The sequence below is a fragment of the Sphaeramia orbicularis genome, chromosome 22, assembly GCF_902148855.1.
Source record: "Sphaeramia orbicularis chromosome 22, fSphaOr1.1, whole genome shotgun sequence".
NCBI lineage: Eukaryota > Metazoa > Chordata > Actinopteri > Kurtiformes > Apogonidae > Sphaeramia > Sphaeramia orbicularis.
The window spans coordinates 13169771-13197317 of NC_043978.1; the positions used below are offsets into that span (position 1 = coordinate 13169771).

The 27547-nt window shown below is 38.7% G+C and overlaps 1 protein-coding gene across 7 annotated transcripts in view; it reads right to left on the reverse strand.

Moving 5' to 3' along the window:
• ppp2r5eb (protein phosphatase 2, regulatory subunit B', epsilon isoform b) overlaps positions 1-27547 on the reverse strand; it is a 75793-nt gene that overhangs the window by 31165 nt on the left and 17081 nt on the right. For 4 of the 7 annotated variants that reach the window (XM_030126503.1, XM_030126501.1, XM_030126499.1 and 1 more), the window contains exon 2: positions 26425-26588. In XM_030126503.1, coding sequence (XP_029982363.1) covers positions 26425-26581 — 157 coding nt within the window. In that variant the 5' untranslated portion in view covers positions 26582-26588. The remainder of the gene's footprint in view (positions 1-26424; positions 26589-27547) is intronic. The other 3 variants (XM_030126504.1, XM_030126502.1, XM_030126500.1) reach the window with 1 other exon arrangement.

Genomic DNA, 27547 nt, shown 5'->3' on the forward strand with positions numbered 1-27547 from the left:
CCACTTTTCTTAGTTTGTGGTTCATCTATTTGTGTATTTGGACCCTAATAGTTCATACAGTTTGAATTTGAACCCTCCAGGTGCTGCAAAGCTATCTTTATATTCATTTTGGCAAAAATTGAGTGGATTTCTACAACCTGTTTTAATTCCTGCTTAATTTGTTACGTCTAACTAGTTACGTCACGACATTTGCACATATAAGGTCCAGACTTATGAGGAACATTTCTCCAAATACGCCATAACTGTTTATCAGCAGCAGCGGTTGTAGTAAAAACTGAAAATATGTCCAAACTTTGAGTCAATTACCTAAAATGTTCAATTGTTGGTTTAACGGGACAGAGCAGCACAGCCAACAACCTGGAGGGGGCGGGGCCTGAAGTGGCTCATGTGCTTTTAAAGGGCCAGTGCTCAAAACCACCTTTCTGGTGTCATTACTCAGAAATAGGGTTGAAGATGGACCTGTGGAGTTGAATTAATGAAGAATTCAGACCCAAGCAGAGCATTTACAGTTTATGTAGACCACAGGGAAATGTTTTAAAATGCATAATTCCATTTTAAAAAATCTAAATATCACTTCAACCAATTAGATTTAATTCTGATCACATAGGGGCAATCTCGTTGGTGTACAATAACATGTATATTTCAAAGAGCAACTAGTCAGACTACATTAACTACAAACCACACCTGTTGCGATTTGCATTAAGTAAAATCTATTGGTTTAGATTTAATATCAGTTTTCAACCCACAATGACGAACAGAAGAAGAAATGGATTTGGTTCCAGACATAGACTAATAAAAAATAATCAGTAGTTTTGAGAAGTATAATGTAGGCTATTTGATGAATATTTGTATGTTTTTTTCATTGTATTCAGTAAATATTTCTGATTGTGTTGAGATGATGTATGTGGTGCAGCTGTGGCTGTACTGAAAGGAGACCTGCTGAGTTGTGTTCATTGGGTTCTTACTTTAGTAATGACATTCATACCTGTCTGTGATGCAACACCCTGGTAGATTGTGTTTTTGGTATAATATTAATGGTATAGTATTCACATTGAAAGGTGGATTAGGTTAGGTAACACAGCACTGAGGGCATAAGTGTGAAATAAATGGACCTGAACACACCTGAATACATTGGGGTTGTTGCTAGAATGTGACATTCATAAACACAAAAAGTAGTTCCTTCCTGGAAACATGCGCACAAAAAATAGATTTATACCATCCAGAGAGAAACTATTAGATTAAGTGTTGACTTGGTTGTTATGTACTGGTATATTCATATTGACCTGACTATCAAACAGTTACGACCTCTCAGAAAAATCCTTCCAATCAGACCACTATCTGCCAGTTGTCATATAAGTGGTTGTGGAGATACAGCAAATGATAATAAGCATTGAGCTGCGAAGACAAAACAGTCCCTTGACATTATTTATGTTTACAGTGAAGAAACCTGGTGTTAGTTTCAGACTCGGTGCCATGAAGTTGTGGTTTAGAAACGGGTGATAATGAGTGTCAAAGTACATGTGAGCGGGTCGAGGGCAGTGCAACGACTTCAACGCTCCTATTTAAAGGCGTCTAAATGTGTTGGTTTCTATAAACGCATGGGACAGCTTTGTTTCACCAGATAAATCAAAGTGTATGAAAGCTGTTGCTCCTTGGCTGCAATAAGAACATGGACAATAACTAAAGGAACAAAAACAGTCTGTGCAGCTGCAGCAATGAGTCACTTTTTTGGTTTATTAATTAGTTTGATAGTTAAATAATTATTAGTCATACTGAAGGAACAAGGAGGAAATCACAGCGTCACCAATTTTAGAATTTGATGCTTTTCTTTGTTGCTACTGGAGTTAAAGAGAAAAAAATGGAAATATTGAGACATTTTTGCTATTTTCTGACACATAAACGAAAAAATGTATTTTTCTTCATCAAAATACCTGTTAAATGAACTGAAAGAAGACATTTGTTGCAGCTTTATTTTTGTTACAGATGGTCATCATTTGCATTTTCAATGGCCTCAGTCCTTGAGCAGGAATTCACATTTTTGCATATTATTTTGCTACACATCTGCTAAATGGATGAACAGCCGTACAAACAGCCTGTTGCTATTACGTAATTACCCGATTGTGTTTGAGCAGACTGTGATCATTTTGGTAACAGTTTCCATTCAGATTTTTACAAACTGAAGGAAAACTATGATAAAAGCCATACTCGATCACTACCGTACTTTCCGGACTATAAGCCGCTACTTTTTTCTCATTTTGAACCCTGCAGCTTATACAGCGATGCAGCTCGAGTATAGATTCATACAGGCTAATGGCCACCTGGGGGCGCTCTTGCAGGAAGTGCAAAAGTTATACAGGTGGAAGAGGTGATGCGAAGAGAAGTTTTAATCTTAACTTCATCATTTTGCGTGTCATGCACAAACCCTCATCATGGAAAACACACAAAGAAATACATATTTTGCAGCTTTTAAGTTAAAAACAATCGATGTGTCTGTCTAAGAAGGAAACAGAGCTGAGGCACAGAAGTACCAATGAGCAACAATGGAGGAAAGACGTAAAAGGTGTGTGACAGAGCCTTTCTGAGACTGTTCAACTCCAACACTGAAGAAGATGACTTCAGAGGCTTCAATGAGCAGAAGGAAGATGAAGATAGAGATCAATGACTTTTTCTGGGTTTTTTAACCAGCCGTGTTCCTGCCGTTTTACTGCCGTGTTACAGGCACTGTTTGGAAAAAAGCAGTTAAGGTATGGAAATAAATATTTAAATAATCTTTCTGTTTACCATCTTTCTGTGTGAATATCTCATGTCACAACGTGGACACCTGTGGCTTACAGTCAGGTGCGATTTAAAGTCAGCCACGGCTTATAGCCCAGAAAGTACGGTATTTCCACATGTTTTCAGATGTGACTGGTACTTTTTTAATGACATCATCTTGTCGATTTAACGGAGTGGAGGATTAGTACTATGATTAGAACTACTCATTTAGAGGCCCTTATCTTGTAACTGACATTTATTGACATTAACGTAATCATTTTAGTTGCAACTTTTTGCCTTGTTGGACAAAAATATGCCCCATGTACATGTTTAATTCAGCAACGTAATAACTTGCAGAAAAAGGTTATGTGCATGACAGTTAATCATATCAAAGTCCCGGTCTGTTTATGAGAAACGGAGTCAAGTCATTACTGTGTTTATTTGTGAGTTCAGTGGAAACACAAGTCTGGAAGAGCAGCATATGAAAGTGTAAGATGAGTGGGCGATGCTCTCTTTAAGAAGCGTCCACACACACAGAGTGTAAAGGGGAAAGCCCCTTGCCTCTAAATGTGCTCAGGCTTGAGTTACTGCCAGAGAGAGAGAGAGGGAGTGAGGGGCTCCAACAGATGGACTCAGCAGGTGACTGGACCGAGGCCTGAAGGTCAACGTGGAGGCATTCTGTATGTACACACAAACACACACATGTTCCCACAGACAGAGGCAGACACACAACCCACAGTCAGGACACATGCAGGGCTATTGATGGACGACTATTGGGACGCACCGGGTTTGACCTTTGCCCTCTGCTCTGTGGGTGTCATCTAATTAAAGGATCAGTCTGGTAATTTTCTACACTTTTGTTATTGCCAACAAATCCCTGTGTCACTCTCAAACACGAAGGTCATTTTCTGCCCTGGACGTCAACGCCACAGCTGATCGGTTTAGATGATTAATCGCACTGATAGGTGTCAGCATCTGCAAAAGTTAGTGCAGATATTGATAATATTAGGCTTCCAACCGTAAATTTCTGATTTTAGGGAAAAGGATAGGTCAAAAGATAAGAATTACTCCTGTTCCAAAGTATTGTAGATATTTAATAATAACTTCAGAGTGTAGAGAACCTCACATTTGCAGTTGGCAAACACAGAAAGAGAAAATAAACTGTGCTAATGCTAATTGCTAATACAGGTGGTTCGTACTAGGATGGGAAAATCACCAAATTTGAATAAAGTGGGTAAACCTTTATCTTTGTACTGACTGTTTATTAGACAGACCTTATGTTTTTGGAGGTTTGGTAGGTGCAGGTATTAAAAAAGTCCTTTTTGGCAGGAAGTCTATAAAATTTTGCAAAAAGTATTCCAGACAAACATTCCTTTTGAGCTTGTATCATTATACTTAGGAGTTGTACCATCACAAAATGTCTCCTCTCATGACAAATAATTATTTCAGATTTTAAGTGCTGCTTATAGGAAAGCCATTACAAGAAAGTGGCTAAAACTAGAAAAACCTACAGTGGAGGAGTGGATTGACATCACTTATGACATATTTAAGATGGAAAGAATTACTTTTGTAATAAGACTACAACAAGATGTGTTTTTGAAAAGATGGGAAAGATGGATTAGGTATATCACACCAGTTCAACCGATGTTTATCTAAGGCCTTGTCTTATGTTTATTTCACCCCTTTTTTCCCTTTTCTTTTAATTTTTTTTTTAATATCACAAATGTGCATCCCAGCATTCCTGTTCTAGGGAGTTTGGTTCTTAATTTTGTATTGTAAAAATGACATCTTTGGTATTGCTGAGGGAGGACCAATCAACCAATTATCCTTATCTGTATTGTCTGTGGAGTCAGTATCTGTATTGTCAGTGGATGTATCGCTGTGTGATTCAATTGTAATTGTCAGATGAATGGATGAGAATAGTGAATTGTTATGTGAAAAAACATGTGAACCATGAAAAAATCATAATAAAAAGAGAATTGAAAAAAAAAAATCCCCATTCTCTCTTGAGACAGGTGAGGTTGCTTACGTTCTAAAACCAGCCACATGTCTTGACAAACCGGACTCTCAGGAGACACCATTGGCAGCTTGAGTTAAGCTGAGACGGGCCAGTTTGCACATCACTTTGACTAGCTGCATAAACAACCACATCTGAACACGACAATCTGAAGTGAAAGTGTGTCATGTTCCTGGTTCAATGTGGAACTGCTGCTGCCACAGGGTCTATAAGTCACTGAGGTTAAACATTACATAAAGGATTAAAGCGAGACGAGAGGGGACGATAACGCTCACTGTCAAAACATCTGCTCCGTTTGGTTTTCAAACCGAGAAGACATGAGCCAGCAACATGGGGGACGTCAGATATTAACGCAGATCTGACCAGGCGGTTATGCAAAGTCAGCAGATACGCAGTATGTATACATGCATGTACTGTACATGTGTGTTCCAGAGAAGCTGGTACACAATACAAGCATCAGTGTGGATCCTGCTGCAGGTGGGAAAGTTTGGTCACATGTAATCTGTTTCAATCCAAACCAACTATTTGTTTTTTATTACTATGTGTGTTAGAAAAGTGTCAAGATATTCACTTAGATATTTCCTGTATGAGACGACAACCAGCTGAAGTTCACCACTTAATTAATGACTGAAACAAATCGCTGAGCGTCCCAGTAGTTTTGTTTACTACCACTGATACATGAAGGATGCAAAAGGACATGGCTGTAACCATGGCAACAAAGTGAAACGATGGAGCACATCTCTAAATGAAGCGAATCTGGTGTGAAATGTGGAGCTGTGTTTGCTCTCACAGTAGAGCTTCAATTAAGTTTGTTTTCATTTATTGTCAAATGGATCTTTCAACTTCTCTCTCTGTTTATTCCAATATTTCTTGTTATTTATGTCCAGTTTTCAGGAATTTAAAGTGAGGTTATTTTTTTCAGGATATATAAATTGTGCTTATTTATTCTGAATGGAGTTGCATGATGATCAAATTGTGCAAAGTTCCCTGGTGAATGTGTATGTATTATACAAAATTATTTTGAGTTTCTATCAGATAAATTTCCATGGAGAGTATTAGTTATTAAAGAAACACTAAACATGCCACAACTTAGACTTCTGGTTTGTCCAAAAGCCAATAATATTTCATCTATCAACAGTTTAGAATTCCATTTACAGTATTTACATCATGTTTATTTAAATTTAGACCTTTTTGCAATTGTAATTGTATCTATGTTTTCCATGTATTGTATTTTATCGTTCTTTATGAAGCACTTTGTGACTTCTCTTGTCTGTGAAAGGTGCTATATAAATAAACTTTGCTTGCTTGCTTGCTTGCAGTAAGCACTGTCCAACATATGATGGTAAATGACTAAGAATGCATAGATTATATAAAATTGATTACGTCACATCCCGCCACCAAAACACTGAGTCAGTCCATGACTCGGCTCATCACTGTTGAACCAGATGTTAACTTTCAGATGGCAGATGTGTTCTAATACAGCAGTCAAAGCTAACGATGAGACAACAGCAGCTGCATGTTCATTAATCCACATACACGTACACACATATATATATATACACACACACATATCCCCTTCACATACAGACACAGGCCAGGATTACTGTAACAGAAGAACCAAACACATAAATATATATTCATGACCCAGATACAGATGAGTACCGTGACCATATCTGCATGTTCTCCGTGTTCTCGGGTCTCATATAAGTGTTCTGCGAGGCGCCAGGCTGCCGTCAATCATTAACACATGCACTTGTCCTGAGTAAACTTTGCTCTGTGCTACTGTAAGCAACGACACGGCAGATGGTACCTTCACTGTTCACTGATAACAATCACATGGATCAGGTATCAGATACATGCACACACCTTCAGTTATCAGACACAGGGAGCAGTCACAGGTAATCATGGAGGGAAAACCGCAAAAATATTACCACATAGATCTGGTTTGATCTCTAATTACGGAGGCATTTTTGGCATTTCTTTTAGAAAACTAGGATTTCAGTTTTACTTTGAGTAGGTTGGAGGACTGTTTAGCCCAGTAAACCGGAGGCTGATGTTTGATAAATGCTAGGGCTGCACGATTAATCGATTTTAAATCGAAATTGGATTTTTGAATTAGGACGATTTTTAAAAAAGGGAAATCGTAAAATCGATTTCATCCCTCTCGTGTCTGCGTGCCGCGCGCTTGCGGGCTCCCGTAGGCTCCTCCTTCTATCAGTGACAGCGGTCTGTCACAGAAGTCCGTGTAATGACAGGACTTTAAATGTGTTAATGAGCCCGCAGTACTTATAGCAATGTAAGCCGTGGCTTCACGCATGGATCCCGCAACTGAAATAGAACTGCATGCGGATCACTCATCTTCCGTTGTCCTGGATCCGTACCGCACTGTCTTCTTCCGATCCGGGTCCGGGTCTCGGGGTCATCAGCCTCAACAGAGGAGCCCAGACAGCCCTGTGCCCACACACATCCACCAGCTCCACAGACAGAATCCCTCCAGCGTGTCCTGGGTCGGTCTGTTCCACGCAGATCCCCCAATTTAAATAGAACCGCATGTGGATCACTCATATTAACGTGGTCCACGCACACACGCACGACTGAAGCCTGTCACTGACTTATATTGGTATCACTTCTGTGGGCCCAGATACCCAGAATTTTTTTAAAATAATAATAATAATAATAATAATAATAACAATAATAATAATAATAATAATAATAATAAATGAATAAATAAATAAATAAATAAATAAATAAATAAATAAATATTTGTTTTTAATAATTAATTTAGTCCTCTTACTTGCTAAATTTTTCATTCACAAATGTAAGTTCTGTAACACAAAACCAAATATTATTTATTTTTTGAAAGATGTTGAACTTTATTTAAAAGCTGTTAGATAAATCTGGAAACAAAAAGGCAGGTATAAAAAAGGTATAAAAAACATAAGTATTTGCTCTGATTTGGACATTGTATTATAGTGTAATCCCCCTGGCAAACTTATGTTATTTTCTTGTTGTATACATTGTTTGTATACTCTACTTCATTCAATAAAGATTTAATTAAGAAAAAATAAACTTCTTTCGGTTCATCACGTGATACCATCACAGATTTGAGGTCAGAGCAGTGCCTTGCATTGTTGGCTGCTCACGAAAACGACATGCTGACTTCTGTTGTCTTTTGTAGTTTTACCCAAAAATCGAAATCAAAATCGAAAATCGAATTTTTAGAGGAAAAAAATCGGGATTTTTTTTTTTTGCCAAAATCGTGCAGCCCTAATAAATGCCATCAATCTGAGGCAATTAGTTCTTTTTTATAATGATGCCAGTGACAATGTTGGATGTTTTCTTTTGACACCAGTCCAAAAACACCAATATAACACAAATGTAACTGCAAATTGTCTGATTTTTCAGCCTGCAACCATGAAACATTTTTAAGACTAATGCACCGATTATCATGTCGTATCATCATGTTGTTTTGTTCAGAGCTACAGGTTACAGACACATCAGCGACTTAACATAAGATAAAAGCTCCTGTTGCTCCAAAATCAATGGTTCCCAACCTTTTTTGGCTCGTGACCCCATTTTAACTTCACAAATTTCTGGCGACCCCAGACATTCAAAACCGAGGCTTTTTTTTTGCTAAAATTAATTAGTTTTTTGATCATGTAATAGTTCGCTATACTATGTTGCAAATAAACGATGACATTTAGTCTATATAATCTATATTATTATAGACAGAGGCAGAAAAGCCAGGTGTAGATTACTACACAAAGTGAGAATTTGATTTTCCTTGGTCAGGATATGCACAGTCAGTTCAGACTGTATTTACAAGGCTGACAATTAATACTGAACAAACAATAACTCAAACTATGAATTATGAAAGAGCTGCAGCATCTGAAACCAACCACAATGACCATTTGAAAAATAAACAGTACTACAGTGCTTCAGTTTCAGCTTCACAGTTTGCCATGTCTTTTATGGATTGTGATAGTCTGTATCACCTCACCATACATTTTTTTTATTAGTAAGTTTTTATTTTTATCAGTTACTAGAAATTTCAGGCAACCCCATCTGAATTCCAGGTGATCCCAAGGTTGAAAAACACTGTCCCACATATATAGACAATAATGCACTGAAGCTGGTTATGCTGGTCAATAAAACCTTTAAATATTGCCTAATGCAGAATGAAGGTCATATAATCACATCCTAATATTACGTGTATAATAATAAACCACTTGCCAAGAGCTTGAAGCACAAACAGAAACATCTGACCTTTGACCTCTATCTGCTCATCTGCTGTCAGCAATCAAATGGAAGATGAGAAAATGAGGCCTAAGGCTCATCATAACTGCCATTTACAGTACTCCACAGGTAACAAACAGCCAGTAAAAACTGACTTTAGTTGGAACCAAACCAAAGTCTTCACAATGGACATTCTGCGGACCATGTTTTGTTTCTAATCAATGTTCAAAGTAGTCACAACTACTGCCCAAAGTATTTACCTATAACTACACACAAGTGGCTAAGTTTTATTTGCACCTTGCATTGAGAAAATAGGCTTCCTACAATGGAACAGTAAAGGACACGCTAAAAGACAACTACATGATGTTTACTGGAACATTAAACATCTGAAGAACATTTTTGCATATTCATCTGCCACACAAATCCACTGATGTATTTAAATGCAAAAAGCAGGCTTTTTTAAGAGCCTGGAAGAGAACCAGCGTAGAGACCGGCAGAAGAGACACTCATATAACTGAAAGGTCACGGTCTCTGACAGCTGATGTGTCGTGTCAGAGTTTCATTGAGTAAGACGCTGCTTTGCTTTGAGAGCATCAGCTCAATGAGTGAAATCTGAAATGTGCTCCCTGAGGCATCGACAGCAGTGGCAGCAGAGCGAATCTGGGACAGTTCGCACAAAGACGGCGTTCAACCAGTCCAGGTGAGAGGGCCGGGACGCTCACGGTGCTCGCATAGCAGGAATTCCACCGACAACACAGGAGGTACCTGTCCTCCACCTCTGCTCACAACAAACCGCCTTCTGCTGCGACAACATCTTCTGCTGCTGCGGGACTGAAGTCCACGGTGCTCCATCATTAGGAGAACACACTGCATCGATATGAAGTGGAAGAGGACCGGGTTTAGTGGAGTTTTAGGACAAACAATGTGATGCCCTGAACAGATGTTATCTTTCTGTCAGAGCGGCAACTCATGTCTTATCAGCCATATCGGAATCAGAATCAGCTTTATTCGCCAAGTACATCAACACATGCAAGGAATTATTTGCTGGTGGTCATTGTCTCTCTAGTATATGATATGTATGAAATGTAAAACAAGAAAAACTCTACTTATGTGAGCAGTTTTGTAGTAACATCAAAACAAGCAGTCACTTCAGTGATTAGTCAATAAGGAAAATCAATATGCAACAGTGTTTACAACCAATCAATCAATCAATGAATAAATCATTAAGCATTTCTAAGTATCTCCTCAAATTTGAGTTTCTTTGCGCCTTGTTCAGTTTTTTCCATCACTTTAGGATATGAGACAATAAGATGTAAATTATACTACTGCCTTCCTCATTTCATCTCTTCAGTAAATATCTCCACTGAGCCCTGATATACGTCCTTCTGAGAAGGTGTGAAACTTTAAATCTGAGTGCAGTAAAAGAGAATATGTGAATATGTGTGTGGTTTCTGCTAAGGTCTGCTTCGCCCCTCTGTGTGGTGTTAATAATATTATGATACAGGATATTTCCCTTGGTAATGGGAGTGCATCCTGGTTTACAGTAGCACTCATGCATACAGTCAAATACATTACATTCCAGGAATTATAACTCATGTTGTGTTGATGTTTCTGCTTAACGATGGTGTTTCTACTGGTTTGTCATCTGTCTCTGAAATGAAACCATGCTTGATCCCCATGTTTTTACTCATTCATAGATGCATGACTTTGACGTCATTGTTCTATGATGTGCAAGAAAAACACACTGGCATCGATACGAGGAACTGATAAGCCCGGAGGAGTACGATTCTGATGGATCAGATCATTTGAAACCTGTTCTCAAACCCCCAACGGTCACGAAGATTTTTCAATAGTCTCTTTTGTTTGAGGGATGGTGTGATCAGACTAAAAGAGCCTAAAACTAGAGCTGCACAATTGCAAAGCCTGTAAAACCACAAAAAAACACTACAATTTAAAGGTGCATTGTGTGGATGGTGATGTTTTTTGACTCAATTACACTGAACAGGGAGAAAAACTGTGTACAACATGCAACATGCCACAGGTTTTTTGCTTTTTCATGCTTTTTTACATAGGTTTGAGTGTGAAATGATCAGTAATGAGTGCATGACTTTACCAAATTGTGCAGTCCTGGTAATAAACAATAGGACCAGCATCATAAATAGGCAAATGAAAGATATGAAGTTAATACCTGCTGACAGATTCCTGGTAACTGATTCCATGGAGGTTTTAGAGCCTGGTTTTTCCACATACTGCACTCTAAGAAGTAGCTCAAGTGCAGTAAATAACTTGTCAGCGTGTAACATGAATGCATGCAATTCTTAACAGTGACAAATGATTATTGAAATGAGCAATTAACCAAGAAAAAGAAACCGCAGCCTCATATTGTCAACGCATCACATTTACAGAAGCACGTTGGAGGTGCTGGAGGGTCAGGAAATCCATGTTTCACTGTGAAGAATGCGAAAGCAAAACCTCAGAGCTCATTTCTATAGTTCAGACTCAGTTTGATAAGAGGCCATGTGTTACGTGTGTACCTCTGTGGAATGCCAACGCAGGACAAAATGCACTCGTTTTACCAGTGAACTTTCCATTCTCCTCTCACCCAGTGAAAACAGTCATCTTCTGTTACCAGTCAGTCCATTTTAAGTGCACCTTTTCCATCTGCCTCACATACACATGACATGCTGGGCCGGCTGGTAGCCCTGACAGCAGTGGCTAACTTTAACACACCAACCAGCAGCTGAGCGATCGCACACAGACACACAGACACACACATACATAAATGCTGCCACTCACTTAATCAGGTGTCCGTTCCCTGTGAGGCACCGCTGACAGAAAACGACGGTCATGAACGGGACAATGAGCGCTGATTTGAGCCAAACATGTGGACAGCAGAAGTTTAGCGGACCCACGATCCTCTCGTGGCTTGTTTGTAGCGAGTGGGGCTGGAAAAATGTAAAGGGACACCTCGTGGATCAGGTTTCTCCTGAGGAGGGGTGGGAAGATGAGGCAGCGTGTCGGTGGGCTTCATTGGCCGAACAGAGTCGGGAGGAAGCCGCAGGAAGACGGAGGGGCGGGCTGTTACGGCATTGTACGTCTCAGTCTGTCTCTCTGGTCCTTTCTATTTTTTACCCCTCTCTCTTTTAAAGCCTGCTGCCCAGGGAGGTCAGAGACAGATCAGTTCCTCCTACGGCCGAGAAGAGCCTAATTCAGGATGGAAATACAGACAACACGTTCAGCCACAGCAGTGTTTGCTGCACATTAGCCTGGGCTGTGCTTAAAATGCTTTTTCTCTCCTACCTGCTGCTTCTATCAAGTTTTTAACGTTTGTACATCTGTGTCTGGATGTGGACATGACAACATCTAACATCAGTGTGGAAGGACAGGAGGAGATCTCCAGGAACAGAGAAGACAAAATATTGAATACTGACTGAGTACAAGCACAAATCCTTTTGGCCTCATGATGGGGGGCAACTTCAACAACAGGAGTCAGACTCAGCAGACATATGAAAGCAGATGTGTGTAAAGTGTTGGGAAAAAGCAACTTGGGATGATGTGAATTAGAAACTGTCTAAACTCCAAGATTAGAGGTATAATTATTCTGTGAGTCTATAGATTGGTTTAGGGAGCACTAACATGCCCCCCTCCCCCCAAAAAAAACAAAACAAAACTTGATTTTTTAAATAAATCAAGTGCCTAAATGTATTTATTTAGCAGGGTTTTTTTTTTTCTTTTATCGCAACAATCTGGCCTCCACCATGGACATTACACATGCTGCTTTTCCACCAAACGTATCATCTTATCGTGCTCTGATTTTACCTCAAATGGGTCAGTTTTGTCCACAGCACGTTGCTTTTCCACTGCAGGTATAGTACTCCCTCAGTGCAGCTGGTTGTGAAAGTGACGCAACGTAAACTATTGCGATGCCATTTTTAATATGACTGGAGCTGCAAGCGATGCAACAGTGCAGGAAGGAGAATCTTACAGCTGTAACTTAAAATAATAATAACAATAGTGGATTAGATTTCTATATCGCTTTTCAAGGCACCCAAAGCACTTTACATTAACTTATAATCTTCATAGTAAGAGTTTTTGTTTGTTTTGAGTCAAAGCTGTGGTCCTGTGATGGAAATGCGGAGTCATTTGACAGGGTATGAGTGTCATCCTATCTCTATATGTCTTACCTCTACCAACAAAGGGTTCTATTTTAATCAAGGACCACATTAGCCCAATATAGACATGGTAATAGTAAAGATGACGAAACAACATGTAATACTAACAGCCATAACTTGAACATCCTGCACAGTCAGACATAATCTGAGTTCATTTTAAGTTCAACATCATGACTTTAACAAGACACATTATACAGGATACTGCAGGTTAAAGTGGACTAACTTGAAACAGACTCTAAACAATCACTACAATTACAGTCACCCCTCAACTTTGAAGGAAACCATGAATACGATGCAAAAGTAGTTTTCCATTTCTATTAAATCTATACCCTGTAAATGTTAGCACTGCAATACACTGTACGGCAAATTTTTGTCAGAGAAGAAAGAAAGCACAGTTTTTCCAAGTCGATAAAAAAAGCTAAAACTCAATAAATTAATCTAATCCAATATCTGTCTACATGACTGTGGTCTGAAATGTTTTGGCGAGGGTTATGAGACAGAGTGGAAGAGGACTGGGATGGATAGTTTCTCCGACAGAAGGAGCTGAGTGTTTATGCCGAGCCGTTCCCTGACAGGAACCATGTCCTTCCCCTCCTCTTCCTCCTCTGCCACTGAACATTAAAGCGCTCCTAATCCTTCCTCCAGGTTTACCGCCAGCCCCCACCCCCCCACCCCCCTCCCTGGAGACACTTAATGAAGCTGGAACTATGTAGAAAACTGTAAATGAGATTATGTAATGGCTACTGTGTTTGTACATTATCGCCGCAGAATCTCTCCATACTGTGAAGGACAGATTCGCCTGGCCAATACGTTGTGGTTGCTATGCCAACGCTCACAGTAACCAGGCAGCTCGCTGGCAAACCTTCCCGCTCTACTCTGAAGAATATTTATGACTGAGGAGAAAACTTTTCACTCTACACATGCATGAGTAGCTGCGGAACAGATTCACAAACCCCTCCGGGCTCATGATTCGGTTTCATTTGGATTTTTTTTTTTTTTTTATCTGTCACTTAGCCTTTATCGATTCAGGAGACGGAGGTTGGTGCATGTTCATGCCACATGGGAGCTGTGGAGTACAACTTCAGCCCTGTGCAGGGAGGAGGGAGAGGGCTTGCTCGAGGGCACGCTGCCAGGAAGTGTTGAAGGACGAGTGAAAAGCATTGCAAAGAATCAGAGCAGCTGATGTGTTCCTGACGACCTGTGTTTTGTCTGTTTCCATCGTAATTCAGCTCATCAGTGAATTTAACTCTGCTGGTTCAGCCCAGTATATTAAAGGCACCAATAGGACGACAGATGTAGTTTAGTCTGAATCAGCAGGAGTTTGTAAACCTGCGACGGTTAACATGGTCTGCCACATCATAGAATTCAACCAGCGCTTGTCTACAGGAAGTGTTCACATCAAAGTTTACCTGATGGTTGAGTTGGATTAAAGTCAAATCACTTCCCACCTCCATGAACATGACCGCTCCAGAGTAGAGCCAAACACTTACTAATTGTGCAATTACATAATCACAAAAGGCTGTAATTTAATGGTCCAGTGCATGTCTGTAAGAGGGATACAGGGGAAACCAAACTAAATAAGTAACTGTTTTCCAAGTTTTTGTACTTTATATTAGAGATGGAAAAGATACACTATCCAACCAAGGAAGTAAAGGCTAATCACAGTCAAAATATTGTCCAGACCACCTCCTCTCAAGGGTTTTGATGTGGTTGTTTTGGTCTCAAGACCTGCTCAAATGAACCAGACCAAGATGGAAAATGGAGTCTGATTCAACCTGAACAGAAAGCATTTAATCCACTTGGTTTTTTGGTTTTAGACTTTTCTAAAGCATTTTAATTATGTTAACATCAACCTCCTTGCACATTTTTTTTTAAGTTGGATTAAGAAACATGAGACTACAGCTATTGCTTGAACATTATCAAACTATGCATTTAACTACAAAGTTGACAAACCAGTAGTCATGTCCATAATCTTGTACTTTTATTCCATTTACTCTCTTTTCCCACGTTCTCTGTTAGTCTCCAATGGCTATGTTGAGACAGAAAGCTCTCAAAAATTAATTTACCGACAGTTACATGGAGTGGAAAAAGTAAACGGTTTATACTACTTTGAAGTCTGAATGCGCCGTCTCTCAGCCAATCAGGACCAAGCTCTGTGCATCCACAGTAAGAACACACACTCCTGCCAAACTGTGAAAGGTTGATCTATTTAATTACACACCAATAAATAAACATCTTACTAATGGCATGGCAGCCGGTTCTGTCACACCAAACACCAAAACAGATGGTGTGAACGCATACAGCGGTGGCAGCGTGCTCCTGCATGTTCGACACTGATACACACAACCAGAGGATGTGCAGAAAAGATTTAACACATTTATCTTATTTGCTAAATCCACAGGCACGTTTTATGAGTGGTAGTATGAAGGAACACAGACCATCTATAGTGACACCTCTGGCTAAATATGTGTGTAAAGTAACCTATGTTTAAGGTTTCACACACTTAATTCCATTAAATGTTTTATCTAAATTTAAGAGATTGGTTCAGCTACATCTTTGAGTAATCAAACATTGCTGCTAAATACAAGGATAAGCAGCATGTTGTTAGCCTAATAGCATAATTAAAGTCAAATTTTGGCCAAATTGTGATATCTGCATAATTTTAGTTTCCTAACGCTATTGCTTCATTTTGCATCATTGGCTATATCTTGAAAAAAATATAATTCAGGCGTTTATGCCGAGGTTAAAGATGTGTTTCTGTGCAGAGGTAAAGCATTCCAAGACCACTAGCAAAGTCAACATGTTATAAAGAAATAAACCATGTAAAATAATGATGACGGTAAACCACATTTTCTTGATAACAGCTAACAAACTGAGAAAATCTGATGTTGAGAAGCATTCTAGGAACAATTAATATAAAAGGTCATGTTTATGGGCTGTTAAATTGAACTACTGTAGGAAATCATGTGGCTTAATAATTATTTCCAAAGCTTAATGTAGGATTATGATGAGAGCGAGTTTGGTTAAGCTATATTTTGCCAACAGATAGCATTAGTATCAGAAATGTGGAGTCTAAGTGAGAAAAAGTTGAACCTCTCACCTACTAAACAAAATTACATCAAACGATAGTAAAGCTGGATGTTTAGATTAGACTTTACTGAAGGTATATATTTAAGACCGAGTTAATTTGCAGTCTTGGACCCGAGGCGTGGTTTTGGTTTTGATGCGACACTGACTGGGTCTGTTGGGAAAATTCCTCCGGTGTGCGTCATCCCTTTTTTACCCGGGGGTTCCCCTTGAGGAAACTGCGCCCTCCTCGCCTTCCTCTCAACATCTAGGAATGAGCCGTACTGCCAGCAAAGGGATTTATGTAATCCACCGGGCCTTACCGAGACCCCGCATGTCATTTCTGACTAAAGTCTGACCTGTGCTGGTGACTAACCCATAAGGAAGAGGAGGAATAAAAAGATGGGATTTGTGCTTTAGCAGCCTGTTAAACCGACAGAGAGTACAGCTGCACAGATACACCCGCCCACATCTGCTGCTGCTGCTGCTGCTGTTCAGGACTGGAGGTAAACACTGAAAAACACACCAGAACAGCTTAATCTGTTAGGATGCTGCACATGGATGCATGTTCAAATTTCACCCAAATAGGAAAGGGTTAAACAGAGGATGAGTGCATACACAGGTGTGTTTGTCATTGTTGAGTTATGCCCTAGAAATACAAAACAAGTATTCATATCTCAGATGCCAGAGTCAAAAACGATAACACCCTTGAATGGCATCAAATATGAATAAAACAGGAAATTCTTGTTGCAAAACAATGGAAGCTGTGTTACTATGAAGGCCAGGAAATAACAGATATCCATTGTAACCGCATCTGTCTAATAAAATAAACAAGAAACACGCACAGCAGGGATCGGCGAGAAATCAAAGACATGTCTGGTGAAAACACACCTCAATCATATGATGCATTTACCTGAAGGTACTCCAAGTATTTCCTTTATACTTCTACTGTACAGGATTTCAGAGTACAGATTGTACTTTTTGCTCCACTACTTTAATGCAGCACTAAAGTGAGGTATATGATGACTTTACCAGTTCATTTCTCAAGACTCTGAACAGTTAACAATGGTCAAAAAGAATTAATAAGATCATAGGACTGGAAGTAAAATGTGTTTTTGTGCATCAGTAGAAAAAAACAATATAAATATAACAATTACTAATAAATATTCAAAAAATGTTTGGGAAGGAATGCTTCTCGGACCAAAAAAGAGTTTGTTTGAGGTGTTCTTTGGAAAAAGGGATTCAAAAAGTATTTATCACACTGGAAGAAAAATCCAAGGCACTCTCTTTCACCATTAAGATGCCTTTATTATTATGGCATGGTCATATCTAGACCTAAAAAACTTCAACGCGTTTTGGCTTCAAGCCTTCATCAGGAAGTCAAAAAAACCTGTTTTTTTTCCAGTATGATAAATACAAATAAATATTGCTGAGAAAACAGCTTTTTCTTAATACTGTGTAGGTGTGTCTGATCAGACCTTGATTGACATCTCTTGGACTCCACCCATGATAAGTAAAATCTCCCATGGCAACCGTCACATGCAGCAATAACACAAAAGGCGTCGAAATACAGAGGTGTATGTTTCAGCCTTGAACTCAGGATGAAGCAAAAGTTCTTGGAGCTAAACGATATTTATTTCAATCAACATGTTAATCCTGATAATTAACAAACATAAGCAAAATTATCTGTGTCAACTAGTCTTAACTAATATGGATCATGATTTTTTCCTATAAATGTTCTACTACACCTGATTCCTACCCAGTATCACAAAGTTTACTGTGACTTTAAATGAAACCCGCCAGGTACAGCTGGTTATTTGTGATGATTTTTGTTGTAATATACCAACAAAAAGCTATGAATCCCTAACTGTTTGTAATGCATGTTGCACAAAAGAGCTTATCTGAAGACGTCACAATGTGTTGTGGAGTTACAGGTGAATTACAAAAGTGAGGTAAACTGTTGGTGAAGAGTAGTATTACACAATGTAGGGGGATAATACCAATATATGCATTAATAATTCTTGCTCCACTGCAACAAAAGGTGACTTGCATATCAATAGTGTTTTCTTGTGTAAAAAAAGACACAAGTCAAGAGTCTGAGAAAAAAATAAATGCTTGTTTTACAGTTTTAATAAATTAATAATCTGTAGTTAAATTAACAACAACAAAAAAAACCCTATTTCCTCTTCAATAAGTAACATATAAACTGAGAACATCTGAGGTCGAAAAACAATCAAGACGCAATTAAAATTCCAAGAACAGAATATCTAAAGGTCATTGTGAAGGGATCAGAGTGAGATTGAATTAATGCAGAAAACTCACTGGTGCTTAAATAATTCTTTCCAAAGCTGTGTTTACTGCACTTTCGCTAAAGCATCCAGATTCCACCCCTGAAAACAGGTACTACAACAAACAACACTTAAAAGAAAATAGAGAACTTCTCAGATTCCCAACCTCCTCTGTGATCGTAAACCATTCAACGGCCTCAGAAAGTGTTCCTAAAACACAAAAGCTGACCGTCCTTGCAGTTTTACAGCGTCCGTCAGTGTGATTCAGCTCTGACAGCAGAACACCACCGGACGCCATAAAGGCTGCATGTTTCTGCTCAGTTCATGTATTAATTCACCTTTACAAACCGTGATCTCAGAGCCTGTTCTGCAGCGACTCAAAGGAACCTAATCCTCCTCCTTCCACTTGGTTTACGTGGACATATATGGGAGCAGAGCGAGACTCGAGAGGTTCGACAAGTCGTCTTGTGACCAAATGGAAGGCATCCATGGAAATAAAGGAGACTCTCCTGCTCTTTTGTGATTGTGTTTCAGTGTTGTATGTGCATCACAGTCCAGCCTGTACATGTCTGTCTTCATCTGATATAAATGTGTTTTACAGTCAAGAAAAACGGTTGTGATTTCCTTTGTCGGTGCTTGTTTGTTGTTGTTTTTTTTTTTTTGGTGTGTGTTGGCGTTTACTGATTCATTCTGCTTTGCCCATTCACCAGCGCCATGAGGCAGTTTAAAAAACTCCGTAATCCCTCAGTCACCTCTGACTTTTACTGTTGCCGTTCAGAGGATTTGTCATAGCTAAAGGACTAGTTCAACACTCTTTAAAACATATGCATTTTCTGATTAAGTTCCTTTTACAGTCCCCTAAATGCCAAAGTATTTACCTGGTAAATATACTGTATACATGTTGCTATAATATTGGGTCATTTCCAGTCATAAATAAGAAATTCAATACTAAGAAAATACTGCTAGAATACCAAGAAGTTTTTTGTTAAAAATTAGGAACTGATTCTTTGAAGTAGTTCCTGTTTCCAATCAAGTTACAGTAGTAAAGTACTAGGTTTTGATGAATACTAGGTTTTTCTTTGTATTTCAGCTGTAATCCATGGTAACCAGGGGAAAATATAGTATCATTTACCTAACACAAGTAAATTATGGGAGAAGGAAAGGATCATGGGAAAAGTACTAATAAAGTAGTAAATATCTCCCATCAATAAAAACAAAAAGTAAAGTATATATCATTATGAGCAGCTCTGGATTAATTATAGCAAACAAATGTAAATTAAATAAGCTGTCAGTAAATGAAGAATATTTCCAAGAACGATACTAAATAAAGTTATAGCAGACATGACTGCTAATTGCCGATGCTAAAGCTAGGTTCTGTGTGTGTGTGTGTGTGTGTGTTAGGATGAATGAAATGCAGATTGAACTTCCCATCATGAACAATAAAACAGGTAACCTTTTAACCTTTAATAAAAGTGTTTTTAGTGAAGCCTTCTTCCTACTATTGTAAGAGGTAAGACTAAGACTAAATAACTAGAGATGAAGAGACAGAACAAATCTGCTGAATTCCCCTACCAGTCTGTAGAGAAAACACACAACATTAGCCAAACAGACTGTTTTTCGTTTTTTGTTTTTGGAATAAGCTTTTTAAGAGGAGAGGCTGTCTATTATCCACAGTGTGAGTCAGTGAGCACAGGGTATTGCGATTCTTTGAAACACTTTCTAAATATTGCAGCATTAGGTCGAATTATGGTAAAATGCAATGTTTTTAGTCAAATAACTTCAAAAAGGCATCACAGCACATAAAGCCTCCGTGAAGTCTGAGAAAACCCTGAGTGAAAAGTAATTAAACTTTAAAGGTAATGCATCTGCACCACATTAGAAAATTGACATCACCGCTCAATATTGTCTTCCTGTAGATCAATGGTGAGCACAACACAAAACTGCAAATATGAACTGGTTTCTGCAAAACTACACAGGATTAAAGCAGCAGAGCCAAGATTTCAGACATGTCTGCCCATCCAGTATACTCATCTGTTACAACGGAGCCCAGCGCAAAGGGAATAACACCTCCTGGAGCAGTGAAACCTGTTATCTGTGACATGTCCGACTGCGTTTCTAATTCAGAAAACTCTATAGTAAGTAAACCCCCCCTTCCAACATGAAACAGAGCTGCAGCAGACTGGGTTTATGGTGGTGGTTGGGGGGTGTGAGAAATGTGTGGAGCCGCAAGAAAGTGTGAAAGTGAAAATGTCCAAATGTGAGGGGATAAATACAGAAACGCCGCAAAGAAATGATGTGTTAATACCTAGAGCTGTGTGTTCTTTTAACATACGACATACACTGTGACTGTTTCATCCAGCAGTTCCTACACTTATACGTCTCAAAACCAAAATTTACAGAAACACAATCACTTCTAACACAATGACAACTAAATCTCAGCAAGGTGGCAACACAACATCCACTAAGACTCATGAAAAACACTATAACCATCTATTTTTGTTTTTATTTTACATGCAACCTCTTTTGTGTCGTTTGCATTTTTTATACCATTTTGGTCTTGTTGCATCTTTTACAGTTTCATCTCGTTTTCATCTTTTGCAGTGTTTTGGTATTGTCACATCTTTTACGACATACATTTCACCTGGCTTTGGTGAGGCTAATATTTATAAAGGTCTTCAGTTTTAATTTCAGAATTCACATTACTTTTAAGAAAATTAAAATGACAAAATGACTGGACAAACAGACTTTTTTATTTAACAGAATTACAAAACAATGTCGGTGCATTTTGAAATGTTTTATAACTTGCGTCTATGCGTGACCTAAGCATGAGCTTTTAACTGTTAAACTTCTTTCCGCAAATAGAATTAAATATTTATATGTTCAACACTTTTTAAAGTGCAAACAATATGAGCAAAATTGATAAATGGCCTTATATCAGGTACAATGAAAATGCCGATGTCTCTCATTATTGCTGTGGCTCTGGGGCTTGACTCTGGGAGTTTAGGTGCAAATGCGTCTGTCAGTGTTGTCTGGGCTTTAGCCGATTTAGCGAGCTGTAGTGGTTCTGTATGTGTCTGTGCATAGTGCTCGTGTTAGCTGCAGTGAACGGTACTATTTTCTTAGAGTGCTTACATATTTTTCGTGTCTTGTCTGTCACTCAGTTGCCGTTTATCATTTCCAGGGTCGCCAGAGTGAAATTGTGAGGTACGCATGGGCCACATGGGGTGGGGGGGTGTCTCCATAGGTACCACGACATACCTCATCTACCTCATACATAGAAATTTGGATAGCTCACAGTCTGATAGGCTTCTGCCCAGCGCTCACGAGACAGATTTTCACTTAAATGAGAAATATCATCACAACTTCATCTTGCAAGATCCCGTGCCACGAGATCACGTCACACCCCTCATCCCGACTCCTGGCAGCTTTAACGCATGAGACGGACACTTTCTATGTCTTTCATGGGCTCTAACACATAGATTCTCATCATTTCATTGTTTATCTTTGGGAAGCGTTTTAGGAATAAAATGAGGAGCAAATGTTGAATATAAAAAAGGATTTTACAATTCCTGCAGACGACACCAAGTAAACACAAACAGAACAACAGGTTGCGCCCATAGACCTTCTATGGGAGAACATCGAGCTGGGAGTAAAAACAAGTGCGATGATCCATTTACAGCCACTGTTATCTTCAGGAACAGAGAAATTAAAAAGTTCTAAATGTTTCTTTGCATAATGCATGGTCTAATGAAAGTTTCTTTTATTCTGCAAAAACAACAACCATCTGCTGGCTGTAAAACAATCAGAGTGAGAGTGTGTTTGAAGATTCTTACACCAGCTTTTCAACCACAGTCAGCTGATTTAGATCATGTCTATGACTGAAAACTCCAACACAGAAGCTACAAGGACACTGAGGAAACACCAAGATCAATGATTCACCAAATTATTTCCACTTACTGTCTTAATATTTAGCCGAGTAAGTTTTCTATTTTCGTTTTGAGAGGCTTATGTTTCATTCTTTGTGTATTTGAGTTGTCTTACTGGTGGTGTTATTACAGTAGCCTGTGTTTGTGTGTCTGTGTCCAGGTAGTGTAGACATGCTTACATAGGGACACACAGTGCAAATGGACCATGTAAATATAAACACAGGTGGAGCATGGGGGTTGGCTCTCTTCCAGTCATGGATGTCAGCCCCGCCCACTTCCAACGGACCGACAGGTGATGGATCTGTGTGGTTTCTGCTTCATATGCCAACATATTCCACACCACCTTCAACCCACACATTATCATACACTAATCGTATGAGGTGTGATGTGTCATGTCGGTAGATCTGCCGTCAAATCTGGTTCTGGTGATAAAGCATCTGAGACCTGCTCAAAGCCAGGTTGGTGGCTGCCCTACATAGGGGTTGGGGTCCTTAAAGGGGTCACAAGATGCATCTAATGTCACAAGATGATTTAATAGAGTTGTATGCAAGTTTTATATGCTGTAAAACACTTTTATAGACTTTTTAAAGGAGTGATATTTTGCTTTTTTTAAATGGAATTCTTCATTTTCCAACATTTCCCTATGGTCTACATGAACTGTAAATGCTCTGCTTGGGTCTGAATTCTTCATTAATTCAACTCCACAGGTCCATCTTCAACCCTATTTCTGACTAATGACACCAGAAAGGTGGTCTGGAGCGCTGGCCCTTTAAATGTACATGAGCCGCTTCAGGCCCCGCCCCGTCCAGGTTGTTGGCTGTGCTGCTCTGTCCCATTCAACCAACAACTGAATATTTTAGGTAATCGGCTCCAAGTTTGGAGCAGATATATTTTCAGTTTTTACTACAACCGCTGCTGCTGACAAACAATTATGGCGTATTCAGAGAAATGTTCATCGGAAATCTTGACCTTACATGCGCAAATGTCGTGACATAACTAGTTTTAAAACGTAACAAATTAAGCAGGAATTGAAACAGGTCGTAGAAATCCACTCAATTTTTGCCAAAATGAATATAAAGATAGCTTTGCAGCACCTGGAGGGTTTAAATTCAAACTTTATGAACTACTAGGGTCCAAATACACAAATTAATGAACCAAAAACTAATAAAAGTGGGTTTAACAAACTATGACGCCTTTAAAGCGTTTTAGTGAAATAATGGTATCGTTTAACCACCGCGTACTTATATGTAAATGTGCAGTTAAATAATGATGATTGCAAGTCCTCATCAGTTCATTCAGAATTGACACAGGCTAAAAAAAAAAGCATGAAAGATTACACAAAGCCAAAAAATAAAATTACTGATCATGTACATGTTCATAAAAGCTCAGATTAAAGTTTTCCAACAAAGTTATCAACAACTGAACGTAAAAACAAATGTCTCCATTCACTTACACATTAACCATGTGTGTGCATCCACTGTCACTGATCCAACTCCATGGGTTTTACTGGTGAATCCATGTTGTGGAAAATGACAGTGTTTCCACGGTAACTACGGAGCCTCTGAACGTCTAAATGGGTCATATCTGATGACCATGAGAAGATGAAAAACTGCATTTTACACCAATTATTTGTATATATTGATAAGTTTAGTAGTCCAGAAGTTATTAAACATTTTAGGTCAGAGGTCGTTTTGTTTGCTAGTGGCTGTCTGGGTCTTTATGGGGTAACATAATATTTTCTTATGGTAGGACCCCAAAACAGCTTCATCCATAACTATATATCTCCCACAAATTCACCACCCACCAGTTTGACCATGACCCATATAGAAAATAAAAATAAGAAATATTGCCACAAATCCCTCCTATGCAGCCTCTATTCTTGTCAAACAAAAAGCTGATGAGACAAACAACAGGTGATCCCCCTTATATGACCACTGACAGGATTCCTTGTGATGCGGTTTAATATAATTTGTTCACTGTGATGCCTGAGCACTTATGTGACAATTCTTGGCATTAAGAACTCTATTTTTGTCCACATATATCCATTATTAATACAATATTTGATCAACTTTCATGGTTATGTAAATCGTCTTTATAGGTTTGTCCATGTTTTAAGTAATGAGAAGTAAACACCACCATCTGAAAGCTGTGAGTAAACGTGTAAAAGATCAGACGCTGTAGTAATCCACCTTGTGAGTAGTTTGATATGACGTCTCTTTTCCTACGTTGGTATCTCAGACAGACGGTCCTGCCCAGTGTGATCATCTTGTCGATCTACCTGTCTGAGCACGTACTAAACACACACACACACACACAAACAACTGAGCAGCAGAGGCTCTGGGTTTGCCATTTCACTCTCTGCTACAGCAGTTTCTGTTATTTTCTGGATTTTAACACATACGTAGATGCACATACACCATAGTTGAAATGAAGGTGAAGTCGAACATTCACATGATGGGACTCGAACGACACATGCAGACTTTAACATGTGGTAACACATCGGGTTACTGGGACTGAAACTGGTTCTACAATATGTGGGAACAAGCCAATGGATATTATTACTATAAACATGATGATATATGTAATTCTTAACCTAATTTTCAGACAAGTGTCATAGTGTAAAGACCACACCATTTTATGCATTAAATCTGAGTTAAAAGAAAAACGACCATGTGTTTTTGTAATGACAGAAGTCTTTGTATATAACATGATAGGACTGCTTTACAATGGTGAAATAATATTAAATAGTGAATTTCTGGGTTGATGCTATTACTGATTTTTTTTTTCTGTTTGTTTTCTTTTCATTATTTATTTCACTCTGTAGCAAAAAATTAAAGAAACTGTCAGTATTAAAACATCTTTTGAAAGATCCATCAAAATATCCTTCAATGAGAACAAATTCAACCAAAATCATTCAATCAAATTTAAGAAACAACCACTAGCAAAGCACAACAGACAAACATCAGCCGCTGACAGAAATTAAAAGTCATACTATTTGCTGAAATATCTGTGCATCCCAGTTTTTGTGCAATTACAGAAGAAAGAAATTACTAGATATGGATTTAATACTGCTATCTTAAACACACACACAAAACTAACTGCTGCTGGCAATGATTCTTTACATTTCAACTATTAAAGACTTGTTTTCCCAACAATCATGATGTACAGTCCTGTGCAAAAGTCCTGGTCCAACATTCTGTTTGTCAGTTTGTAAAGTTTTAATGTCCACACATATCGCAGAAAAAATTATTAGACCATCAAAAGTCATTAAAAACAATGGTCATGCAATCAAGTACTAACTCCTGTGTGTATCATGTGACTAAAACAGAGAAAAGAAAACATGGAATGCCTAAAAGCACTGTTTTTGTCAGTACAATGCCACAGATATTGATGTAAGAACTGAAGTGATTTTGGTTATTATCAAGAAAACATGGAAAATGGATAGACATGAGTTCTGAAATTAAACTACTATGAGCTATTTTTGTTGTTACATTTGTCCAAACAAATGTACCTTTAGTTGTACCAGGCATTAAAATGAACAAGAAATTGAAGAAAACAAGGGTGGTCTAATATTTTTTTCCTCGACTGTACACATTTGTCTCTGTTTTTAGATCCAATCTGATATGTGAAGTATGACCAGTGGGAAAAACTAAATTTTCAGGTTAAAAACACCTTCTATAAACCAAAGTGGTCGCATTTAGCGTGGCCTCTCTTTGCATTTAACATGTCTTTAACCCTTTTGTTTAGACAATATGAGACTTATTGGATTAATTTTCTGATGTTTTATACCAGGTTTGATTCAACACTTGTCAGATGTTTCTAATAGTTTGTGCTGCTTCTTGTCATAGGGTCAGAGGTCACTGATATCCAAACACCCAACTCAAAATATTCAGTCTAAATGAGTCAATGGACCCCCCTGTCACCCCAGACATTCACCCTCTCACACACACTTCCTCCAGTCTTACCCTTCAGCAGCGGTAAGGGCGTGAGCTCTATGGGTTTGCCCTGAGAGCGGAACTGGGACGAACTCTGCGACCGCTTCTGCTTGGCCTTCCTGACAGACTTCCGTGAAAATCCGTCCACTTTGTCCACAGATGGAGATGTGGTGGCTGCCGAGGACATAGCCCTGCTGGGAGAGACGACATGAGGGGGGAGAGGCGGTAAATAAAAATCCCATTAGCCGTGTGGTTAGGTTAGAAAGCGCTCAGATTAACCACAGTAAACGGACAGTAAGGCAAACACAGCATCACTGTTAAAAAAAAAAAAAAAAAAGACCAGAGAGCAGCACTCCTCTTTCCTCCTTAGCATCACTGAAAACATGTTTTGTGACATTTTTGTCAATCTTCTCAAACATATACAGAATGCTGTTGTCATATTGCATTTCTATTTTTGTGCATCTCCACCGTCATGGGTGAAATTAGGCTCTTATTGAGGTATGATTCATGCAGGCTGATTCATCCCTAATTTGCTTAAATAAAAATACCAGCATGGATGCTATTCTTAACGTCAATGTCAAATGTAGTTGTAAAATAAACTAGTAAAAATAAGCAGTTGGTAGAAGATTGTAAAAATAACTAGTTTCTCTAAAAACACACTTATCTGTTTTCTTTTGTGGTTCACAACAGTCTTTATCTGAGGAATCTGATATTGATCAGTGAAAACCTGAGCTTGAACCTTATCCCTATTGATTTTACTGTCAACATCAGTATTTTTAATAATACACCAGGTTACAGGGTTCCTCCAAACATTTACTGTAGTGGTTCCAAAACCTTTGCAGCCCTAGACCCAAAAAATGTTTCCTCAAGACCCAAATTTCAATCATATATTTCAATAATGTCTATATTTTTAATGATTCTTCCATCATCAAAACAATGCTGATTTAAATACATTTTGCTGTTGAAACATCAGTGCATAGAAATAGAACATCAACAGTCACTTGACAGTAAAACTACTAAACCAGCAATACTGACCCACTTCAATGTTGTCAAAATACCTTGTCTGAAAGTCTCATTTTTGCAGTATAGCAGTTGCTTTTTGTTAGAACTTTTATGTTGTTTGGTTTTTAGATAAACTTCTTTCATCCCTTGG